The 11,855-nt window shown below is 38.1% G+C and overlaps 1 protein-coding gene across 3 annotated transcripts in view; it reads right to left on the bottom strand.

The window, feature by feature from the left end:
* Positions 1-6,107: 6,107 nt before the first annotated feature.
* Positions 6,108-11,855, bottom strand: part of si:dkeyp-61b2.1 (mucin-5AC) — a 34,072-nt gene continuing 28,324 nt past the window's right edge. For all 3 annotated transcript variants that reach the window (XM_049471635.1, XM_049471636.1, XM_049471637.1), the window contains exon 9: positions 6,108-8,657. In XM_049471635.1, coding sequence (XP_049327592.1) covers positions 8,443-8,657 — 215 coding nt within the window. In that variant the 3' untranslated portion in view covers positions 6,108-8,442. The remainder of the gene's footprint in view (positions 8,658-11,855) is intronic.

Raw genomic sequence — 11,855 nt, 5'->3', positions numbered from 1 at the left:
ACAGGTTACAGGTGTAGGTGATACCAAACCCTTCTTTCTGCAGTAAAATAACTTATTTCCTAAACTAAGTAAAAAAACTTACATTCTGAAAATTCTGAGGAAACTTGAAAAAGCTTGAAGTTTGAAAATAGACGTAAAAACTAGACAAACATAACAAAATGAAAGGTTTGCAAGACATAAACTGGTTAGTTTTAAAATTAAGTTCAGGAAAGAGCCATTTTTATGATTTTATTCTTTATATTTTGAAGGTTGTAGAATTACTTGACTATTTTTTATACTTTCTACTACAATTACAATTATAATTTTCCTTTATCATGTTCCTTATGCTTGAATAGAAATCCTCAAGATACAATGATAAGGCGCTGAGTGGTTCAGTGGTCTAAAGCGCTGCCACTATGAGCGGGAGGTTGCAGGTTCGAACCCCCGCTCATGCAGCTTTGCCATCAAGCTGCCGGCAATCAGAGGGAGCACAATTGGCCCTGCTCCCTCCGGGTGGGTAGATGGCGCTCTCTCCCCACATCACTCCTAGGGTGATGTCTGCAGCACAGGGCGTCTGTGAGCTGATGTATCGGAACCGAGTTGCTGCGCTTTCCTCCAAGCGCGCTGGTTGCTTGGTAATGCTGCATCAGCAGCAGCTTGAAAGAAGCAGAGGAGGCATGTGCTAGTCTTCACCCTCCTGGTGTGTTGGGGCATTACTAGTGATAGGGGGAGTCCTAATGAGTGGGTTGGTTAATTGGCTGTGTAAATTGGGGAGAAAATGGGAAAAATTAATAATAAAATTATATATAAAAAAAAGGTCAGGCAGACAATTGACAAAATTCCTGGCCGAAATGGACTTGGGCTGTAGTGGAACATTATAACAAGTACAAACGTTTGTTGTTCACCCCCAGCATTCCAAAATACACCATTTTTAGATGCTCCCATCAGGCTTACAACATTACAAGCTGAAAGTAGCTCCACACTTCATTGATAAAACTCTGAGAGCCCTGATATTTAAAACAAAGGACTGAGAGCTTTTTAAAAGTGCACAGGTAGGTTATTTAAGCAATAATACACAAGAGAGCTTGCTATAATGTTTACTATTGTATGTGTACTATGACCACAGCACAGCAGTGCCAATATTACATGTTATAGCACAAACATTGAGTGTATTATTGCGATTATACCACAGTTCCATTATCGCTGTTTATTGAAAGATTTTGAGTTAAAGAGGATGAGAAAATATGAGTGGAAATGGAGGAGCTACTGAACTTGATGTCATGCGACCGAGAAAGCCTAAAAACTCACTGGTCTTCCTGTTTTTTTCAATTGGAGTTCAGCGAAAAACTGTAATTCAGCCTGTAATTTTCTCAGAGGACGCCTGAGAAGGACACGTACATGGTCATTCTGGACAGGAATAAAATCACAGAGGACCCCCCCAATAAAAGAGAAAATAACCCCAGGACGCCCTGAGAAACTTTTGAGACACATAATTTTCACAGCTTCAATCTTCAGCTTCATTGTTTATTATAAAAAAAAACATCACATAATGTGATTTCACTTCATGTTACTTTGTAACTCCAAAAGTATAATGCCTTCAATAAGGCAACGTTCTTAAATGACAAAACATGAAATCACCCTCATGTTCTGAACAACTTTTGAACAACAGTTTGCAACATAAAAACAAACCAGAAATAAGCAAGCTAAAGAAGCGAATCATGCTTTTAAACATTCAGCAGTTTCTGAAGGAATGTTTCGAAAAACAGGAGTTCTTTTTTTCATGTGTGCTATGACCACCACTAAGAAAAGCACTGATTGATGTAAATATAAAACCAGTTAGAGATGCTTTTGCTTCAGGACACTATCAGGTCAATTATCATGCAGGCCATTAGAAGATGAGTACACTGTGGTCATGAAGGGATGCACATGGTCAGCAATACCCAAATAAGACTCTTAAAGTGTGCCAAAAAACATTCTCCACACCATGACACCACCTCCCAGCCTCAACACAAATCGAAACAAGCCAGTTTGGGCACACAAGGCATGGATTCAAGCGTTTTGATTCATCAGACCAGGCCAAATGGTTCCAGTTTCAGTCTTATTTTTTTCTTATTTTGACTGATTGAAGGTAAACCCAACGTGGCATCCAGCATACGTAGCCCGTCCTCCAGTTGAGACGTTGTTTGAGATGCGATTCTCTTCACCACGGTTGAAGTACAGAGTAGTTACTCAATTGCTTTGTCAGCTTTAACCAGTATAGCCGTCTTCTGTTGAACTTTCTGTCTGCTCCCTGGATGAGTTTTCTTTATTACACCATTCTGAGTAAGCTCTAGAGACGTTGTTCTGAAACTGGAGATCAGCAGTTCTGGTTACTCAGTTACTCAAACCAGTACCAGTACCAGTCTGGCACCTAAAGCTTCACTGAGATCACAGCATTTCTACATTCAGAAGGCTAACGTGAAGAATACCTGAAGCTGCTGTAGCATATCTTCATGATTTTTCTCATTGCACCGCTGACATGTGATTGGCTGATTGGATAAAAGCTCTGTTAAGACTCTCTTTTATCTTTGAGTCAAATTTTTACTGCTTGCCGCAAGCAACGTGCCACTACTACATACGAAAATGTTATTTTTTTTTTTTACTACACTGCATATATTTCTCAGCATTGCAGCAACAATAATGGTGGTGGTGTGAGAGGAGTTAAGTGTGTGTGTGTTGTGCTGCTGGTACGAGTCGATCAGACACAGCAGTGCTGCTGGAGTTTTTAAACACAATAGTGTCAAACAGTGGGCTGTGATCAGCGTCATGTGGGCATGATGACCAACAACACTGTCTCTGACTGTTCTTTATCTACAAGGTGGAGCAGCTGTAGGTAGGAGTGTGTAATAAAGTGGAGGACAGCGAGTGATTAAACACAGTTAGTGGCTACATTTACATGCAGCCTAATAATCCGACTAATAGCTCAATCGGAATAGAGCGCATCCATGTAAACACCTTAATCCGAATAGAGTAGTCCAACTGAGGCCATTCTGAATACAATTTCTACCAGATCGTACAAAGATAACGTGGGTAATCCTTTAAATAATCACATAAATAGAAGAATAATAGCCTTGTAAACATTTGTACCTGATTAGATCTCCAATCAGAATGTTTAAGTATCATCCACTGGTTCCTATAGTCATGGTCGATGGGACTGGCATTCATGTTCAAAGTTAGTGCTGGACGATATGGCCAAAATTTATATCACGATATATTCCTTAATTTCGGTCGATACGATACAATTTCAATATCGAAATAAACACTTTCAAGGCCTTTGAAAAACTGCTAAGAATCCCTGCAATTTAGTTTAAGTCTTTGAAGCCTCCTCTTACAAAAAAAAAAAAAAAAAAAAAAAAAAAATATATATATATATATATATATATATATATATATATATATATATATATATATATATATATATATATATATATATATATAATTCTTTAAATATAAACAATACTGTGCAAATGTTTTAGGCACCTGTGGGAATGTTTAGTAAAGAAAAAGCTTCTTATCTGTGAATTACGTGTTTATCAGCTCATAACAATAAATACAAACAGCAACTTTACAAAAAGCAGTTACAGCTTTTACAGCCCTGTTTTCCTGTTTTTTTTAAAACATCTCCTAATCTCTCCTCCTCATCTGAGTTTAATAGAGTTATTTCTAGTTCTCATCATATTAATCAACACCTGGTTTGGTAAATTGTTAAATGTGGTAAATCAGGTGAGCTGCTGCTGCGGAACTGAACATAATATACTCTACACATGCTGGCTGAGGAGCATCCAGGAGAAATCTGGAATCTCTACACTTTGTTCTTCAGCTTGACTCACATGATAAAACATACTTATAGATAAAAATGAGATTGATTTTTTTGTTACATTTTACTGTATGTATGTTTATTTGCATCTGTTTAAATCTGTTTAATATGTTGTGCTTTTTTCAGGTAAAACACTCTGAGACTTGCTGAGATCAATGGATTAGTGGAATTTGCTTTGGTGCCTGAAACCTTTGCACAGTACTGTATAACTGTATAACTACATATATCATTTTTTTCAAAAATGTCACATAATGTAAGTATAATAAGTATGACTGAGCAAAAAGGAAAAAGGACGAAACAACACGAGAATCTTTCAGTCTTTTAAATGTAGGTGATGCTAAAAACGTGTTTGTTTCCATTCGGCGTGACGTCTACAGCCCGTCATCAGCCTATCGTGAGAAGCAGCTGACTGAAGCAGTTTAAAAAGCATAGCAAAACTGAGTGACTGTTTTTTTCTGTTTTGTTGTGTTGTCTTCTTTTAGGACATGGCTAATCTGCATTTCCAGCAACTTGGCACGATTCCAGCTAAAGCGAGGTCATTCACACTACTGCCCCCCATCATGTAAATTGGCTGTCTTTTTTCCGATGTGGGGGATATTTTTACCTTTACTTGCTCTTTGGTGTTCGCCCACACACACCAGTCACACAAGTGAGAGAGCCAATCTACTTTTATCTGTCCGATTTAGAAAAAAAAGAAAAGTACAAGTAAAGACATGTAGAACTCAGTTAACTCTTGTATGGTGTTCATATTTTTGTTACTCGTTTACTTTGTTACTTGTATTTAATTCAGAAAAAATTAAGCAATTCTACATTAAAATGCTTTACACATGCTCGCTTCACCTAAATTGCAAGCAATATAAACAGCTTACATGGTTAATATTTGCCCTTTACCTTTCTTATGTTACATTTCTTTTAAAAAGTGCTACTCTTTTTTTTATTAGTTTTTTAATAAAATGTAAAAGAAAATGAATTAAACTCAAGATATGAGTAGAAAATTTGTTTACTTTCAAATTTACAAATGAAGCAATGTTTATTAGCCCTTGGCCAAACAGACTGTATGTAATATAAATGTGTGTGTGTGTGTGTGTGGGGGGGGGGGGGGGGTGTACAGTGTGTGTTTATCGAAAATGTGTTTTTAAATATGTTTTTTTACAAAAATGAGCCAATGCCAATGAGTTTGAGTTAGAAAAAATATTTTTTTAGTATCATTTGATGAAAAATGAAAACGGGTCCCACAGACCCGAACACCACACAAGGGTTAAGAACAAGTCAGTATACCTGCAAAAAAAAAAAAAGTTCAATATTCCTAAGAGTCAGTATGGCAGCTCATTTTGAATGTACCGAACTGTTCAGAATGTACTGAAAATGTCTTTTATTTCCACATGAGGAACACCTATGTTGGGTAACGTGGTGGTTTAGCGGTTAGCATGTTTTCTTACCAGTGCTGGAGTCCTGGGTTCAAGTCCCTATCTGGGTGGATATTCCATGAGTATGCTGGGTGGATATTCCAAGAGTATGCTGTGCACGATTGGCTGCCTTGTGTGTTGGATGAGTGCTAAGTATTAAGCAGCCTTGTGTGTCTAAAAAGGCACTATACGTGTAACACCATCATCAACATATATACATCTCTGGAAAGATATTAAGAGACTACTTTTGTTTTCTGAATCAGTTATCTAATCTCTGATTTTGCTATTTATAGGTTTATGTTTGAGTAAAATGAACATTGTTGTTTTATTCTATAAACTACAGGCAACAGTTCTTCCAAATTCAAAATAGAAATATTCTAATTTAAAGCATTTATTAGCAGAAAATGAGAAATGGCTGAAATAACAAAAAAGATGCAGAGCTTAAGTTATTATAAGATATTCACAAAGTTTTCATAGAGTTCAGTTTTTAATCACGGTTTTCATGCATCTTGGCATCATGTTCTCCTCCACCAGTCTTACACACTGCTTTTGGATAACTTTATGCTGCTTTACTCCTGATGCAAAAATTCAAGCAGTTCAGTTTGGTGGTTTGATGGTTTGTGATCATCCATCTTCCTCTTGATTATATTGCAGAGGTTTTCCATTTAGTAAAATTAAAGAAACACCTCATTTTTAAGTGGTCTCTTATTTTTTCAGAGATGTATATATATGTACAACAAATTTCTTACTTCACTTTTCAAAGCTTTGGTAATAACTGTGTTAATCTGTTATATTTTTACTCTTGTGAAAAGATGAATAAAAAAATGATCTGCAGCAGTGAAATGGTGTAAAAGTCAACACATCAGTCATCGTTTTTGAGTGTACAGTCTTCAGCAGCCAGGCAGGGAGTTTTCACACCTTTACCCCCGCCCACATAAAGAACACAAAACATAAAAAACCCACCTCTGAAACCCCTGAGCCTAGATAGATATCTACTGAACACACAACAATACTCTGCCCACCAGAGCTTCTGGCACACAGGAAAGAAAGAAAAAAATAAATAAAGGTATTCAAATGTAAATAATTTCCACATGACTACGGATTTTAACATTTCATCAACCTATTTCCATCTTTCAGATTAGTTTTCTCTTTAAGATTATTTTGTCGTTGCTTTATATTCACTACTGTAGGCCTGCCACGATAACCACATTTTCGGACAATAATTTTTTTTTTTTAAGACATTCAGTCATATTATGACACTGATATAATGACACTGATTAAGCATATTAATGCAAATACACTCTTTAAAAAAGCAATACACTTTTAAAAATAGAAGAATACAAGAATATTTATAGAGTGGAATTGGAAAAATATAAAAATGTTTAAATATCCAAAATAAATAATAAAAAAATACTGATTCTAAACATAAAAAATATAGGTTAAATATAATGGCTTAATCACATTAATGGGCTCTGCCCATAAATTTAATTGTTTAAAATGGACTGCGTTTTTTGAGTCTTACGTGTACAGCTTGGCAATATGGTAAATATATATATATATATACATATACATATGTATATGTATATATATACTTTCACAATATTTAAAGACATTTTCATAATACACTATCTTTATTGCAATGTTTTAACATGCAAATAAAATGCTTCCTAAAAATATATATTTTTAAATGCTCTATCATTCATAGCGCTGGGATTTTTAATCAGTTTTTCCATGCACATCCTCTAATGAAAGGTACATTTGGGTCAGTATTATTTTTTAAATACTGATAAGATCTTTGATATGCTTAAATACACTGTCTGTACAATAAAGCTGCCATGATGCCTTGCTGCCTACGATATCGCATACAGTGGCTTGCAAAAGTGTTCATACCCCTTGAACTTTTTCACATTTTATCACCTTACGACCACAAAACCACCTGAGCTGTATATCTCTGCAGCTCCTCCAGAGTGACCATGGGCCTCTTGGCTGCTTCTCTGACTAGTGCTCTCCCTGCATGATCTCTCAGTTTGGATGAATAGCCATGTCTTGGTAAGTTTGCAGTTGAGAACACATTTTCCATTTATGGATGATCAATTAAACAGTGCTTTGTGGGATACTTAAAGCTTGGGACATGTTTTTATAACCTAACCCTGCATATAGCATCACAGCACGCTCGGAAAACGCAGCTCGGAAAACGCAGCAACTCAGTTCCGATACACCAGCTCACAGATGCAGCCTTGTTCTGATCAACATCACCCTTTGGAGTGATGAGTGGAAAGAGAACCATCCACCCACACAGAGAGAGAGCAAGGCCAATTGTGCTCTCTCTCTCTCAGACTTCTGCAGCTCATGGCAAGCTGCATGACCAGGGTTCGAACCAGCCATCTCCGGAATAAAGCCCTGATGATGCCAATTATTGATGCATTGGTCACTCGTCCTTGCCTCTGACAAACGTCTTTAAAATACTAAAATACATGCACAAAGTAAACACAATGGGCAGTCGTGTCTATTCATTATACACTAAGATGATAACGTAATTATCGTGACAGGCCTATTTTTACAAATTCACTATATCTCTAAACACCAGCTTCTTTTTCTGAAATCCAGGTGCATTTTCAGTCTTCTGAGAAGGCTTGAGTGAGGTTATGTTAGATCATAAGTTCCTCCTGCACATCTCATCCCAAAGATACTAAAAATGAATGTCCAGTTCAAATGAATACTCCAGTGTTCCCAGTTCCATTGTTCTACAGCTCAGTACCGGTGGGAGGACTTATACCTTCCCTCCTCTAGATGATGCTGGAAGCTTGGCACTTGGTTTATTCCACTTTGTGTCAGCGGTATTCCTTAGAAATGGTTGTACCTTAAAGTACTTAACTTACTAGATCCTTTTGGACACATAGTAGACAGTAAAAATTTCATGTGGATTTTCACATTTGAATCAAAGTCATTTAAGTACATTTTCTCAAATCCAGTGCTCACTCCCATCAACAGTGTTGTGTTGTATGGATTTGTGTGTTGTACAAGCAGACAACACTTATTTTCCGGCTACTTTCCAGCATATTTCCATTGCTTGGTCTTGGTCCTCTGGCAATCCAAAGGGCTTTCCACATTGTCTTGAGCCAATAAATACTTCCTTAAGACAGCCGGCGCCCGTCGTGACTCGCACCGTTCCTTGGAACCAGTGTTGGAAATCGAGCAGTTTCACTTGCTGGTGGCGGGTACAGGAAAACTCAGCTCCTTGCCAAATTCCTCCTGCATTCCCACCCCCACCGAGTCTTCCTGGGGGTGCAAATTGGACTCCTGCTGCGGGACACTCATGAGGGGCATCTCCTCACTGATCTCCTCCGCCTCCTCCTTTCTCTCCTTCGAGTTGGAGCCCAGCACCACCATCCCTGGAGAGTAGATGAAAATTGAACCTACAAATGCAAAAAAAAAAAGAAGAAGAAGAAGAGTTTAGAGATGAGAGTTCTGAAGATTGTGACTCAGCACCTCGGCAATCCAGAAGTTTTTCACTATTTAGGAATGACTCAGAGCCGATTAGTCATGAGAGCAGATGACTCGACACTCGAGGGGGAAAGAGTCAAAGAGAGAAACCACACCTTACTTACGAAGAACTTTCTTAAATATAAATCTATTTATCTTGATTTCCGGAAGCTTACTGCTGAGGAACTGTCAGGTAGGTTGGGCTGATTCATTTCAAGCATCAGCTCTACAGAGATTAGATTAGCTACTGAGAAAAAAATGAAATGAATAAAGATATTGCTAAGCTAATTAGCTGTAAAGCATACCTAGTTGTGTTTATCACAAAAGGCGCACCAGATTATAAGGGGCACTATCAATGAACGTCTATTTTCTGGTCTATTTTAATACATATGGCGCATTATGCAACACCAGTAAGGAACAGGGGTGAAGCCATGTTTTCCTTTTAAGTCCCTGGGTGGCAAGATCTGTGAAGCAAAGCTAAGTAAACAAAACTGTAATTCTTAAAAAAAAAAAAAAGTTAAACTAGTTCTGGATGTTAATCGACTCAGATTTCTCTCCTGAAAACTGTTTATTTGGGTGAGTAAAGCGCTTCCTTTTATTTACAGTAAGCTTAGGTTTCCAGATTAGCACTAAGGCTGGGTGCAACAGCATTAGCATGAGCAGCTAACTGCTAGCGCCAGCTACTGCCGCCTAACAGCACTACACTGAGGAACCTTGAGTGTTCCGGTAAGATAGGGCGATATTAGCTAGCGGTTCGTCCAGTGTAGCTTGTTTTAACACGGTAAACATGCAGGCTACAGGCTGATAATACTCACCTCTGAACGGCGAAAGCAGGGTTAGTGGCTAATGCTAATGCCGCTCTTTCCCCTCATCACTCCTAGGGTGATGTTGATCATCACAAGGCTGCGTCTGTGAGCTGCTGTATCAGAAACGAGTCGCTGTGCTTTCCTCCGAGTGTTAGCGCTGTGATGCTACTTGGCAATGCTACAGCATCAGCAGCAGTTCAAAAAGAGGCGGAGTCTGACATTAAAAGTATCGGAGTAGGCATGCGCTAGTTTTCACCTTCCTGGTGTTGAGGCATCACTAGTGATAGGGGGAGTCCTAATAAGTGAGTTGGGTAATTGCCCATATAAATTGGGAGAAAATGGCGAAAAATTTGAAATAAAATGATTAAAAAATAATATATTTTTCTTGTTGAATGCAACAATCCATCCAATCCTCACAGCAATGCTCCAAAATCTAGTAGAAAGCCTTCATTGGACAGTAAAAACAGTTGCTCCAACAGACGCAGAATAAACAAAAAAAAAATATTTTTTTAATATTCTGAATCTCATTATGAACACTAAATAAGCAGGTGTCACAATGCTTTTGTGCACATAGTGTTTTAAAAGTCTAGTCTGCTACGTAATGCATTTAGACTTGTGAAACCTGCCATATCCGCTGAGATCTGTAGTTAACTTTTCACGTCAAATACAAAACCACACCGTCATCCTTTCTTCGCTCGCTCTGGTTGAGTACTTTTTATCCGCTGTACCTTCAACTCATGTGACCTGTGCACTGACTGCTTTAACAGGAAATGCAGTTTAGGCTTCTTGGCAGGACGTCTTTGCAGGATATCCAAAAAGTACAAGCAGCACTAAGAAAACAGGTGCACTAATCAACGAGGGCAAGCTGACTCACGAGATACATTCAATTGTATATTCAATTGTAATTGTTTAAAGCATAAAGGCCAAGGCTTTCTCACAGGATTACACTGTAACAAGACGCATCACGTACTGCGCTTATCACCTCCGGTAACAAACTCCACTAGCCTACTTCCTGATAAGAGGATTACACACAATGCATTTTTAGATAAGATACTATGGTTCACTGGTGTGTAATAATAGCTGCCTGGTCTTGCCTAAAACCGCTCCTACCGGTGTTACAGGGTAAAGGAAGGGTAAAGATGAATCTAGAGCTCCTCCGAAAGTGGAATAACCTGTGCGTTTGGAAAGTGTACATGGAAAATCTATTTGCAAAACTACACTGTAACATTTCCTTTACAGGAAGTGGAATTCCAGAGGTTTTGAAAATTTAGCAGGAAGGTTACTTCTGTAAGGTTAAAGAAAAAATGTTTTAGGAACATTCTGAAAAAGTGTGATTATATAAATTGTTTGCTTCACAACATTGTTAAAATGTTTCTCACACAACATCCAAGCTAAAGGAATACTAACATTATGGACACATTAAAAGAATTGTTACCAAAAAAAAAAAAAAGAAAAAAAAAGAGAAAACATTGACGCAAGTGGTGTTGCAGCGACGTTACCAGAAGGTTTAAAAGTGTTAAATAAATATTCTAAGTACATCCAGAATCTTGACAGATTGAACTTTCAAAGAATGCATCTCGCTTTTTATGTACAAAAACTATATGGACAAAAGTACTGGGACACGTGTTTGATTAATGTTTCTTCCAGAATTAAAGTTATAAAAAAGCAACAGGAAATAATATATCAGCATTATTAAATAATACAATACTAGGGCTGGGCAGTGTGACCAAAAATGCAATATATTACTATTCAATACAATACAATTCAATAATAACCTTAGGACACCTGTGTATAGGGTTGCAGCGGTAACCGGTTTCACGGTATACCGTGGTATTAAAATGCACGGTTATCATACCGTGTGTGTTTGCTTATTACCGGTAAAACGCAAGCCAGCGGTGAAACTCACCCGCGCATGCGCAACTCTGCTCCGCTTCAGCTACTCAGCACACAGCGGTGAGAACGGCAGAAAGTGCTAGACTAGAGCTTCATTAACAATTATTATTGTTAATGAAAACGAACCAAATAACGAAAACTGAAAGTGAAACTTAACCAACTTATTTATAAGCGCTGTTTTCACTCCCGCAGTTCTACAGCGGGAGGTGTTGTGCTGATTCTGTCCGCGAAGCGGGAGTCGGATTGAGCAGGGAGTCGGATTCGGCACAACAGCGGCAGCGCGGCAGCACCTCGCGGTCCGCGGTGTTAGTTGTAAGCGCTCGCGCTAGCCGCAAAATACGACAGAAAACACTGAGAAACTGCAGAATTATGTATTGGACTAAAATGAGCACGAGGAGATAAAAGAGAATCTTTACCTGTGAGTAGCTCACA

Source organism: Astyanax mexicanus, chromosome 24 (assembly GCF_023375975.1).
Source record: "Astyanax mexicanus isolate ESR-SI-001 chromosome 24, AstMex3_surface, whole genome shotgun sequence".
NCBI classification, from domain to species: domain Eukaryota; kingdom Metazoa; phylum Chordata; class Actinopteri; order Characiformes; family Acestrorhamphidae; genus Astyanax; species Astyanax mexicanus.
This window is presented reverse-complemented; position numbering and strand designations above follow the sequence as displayed.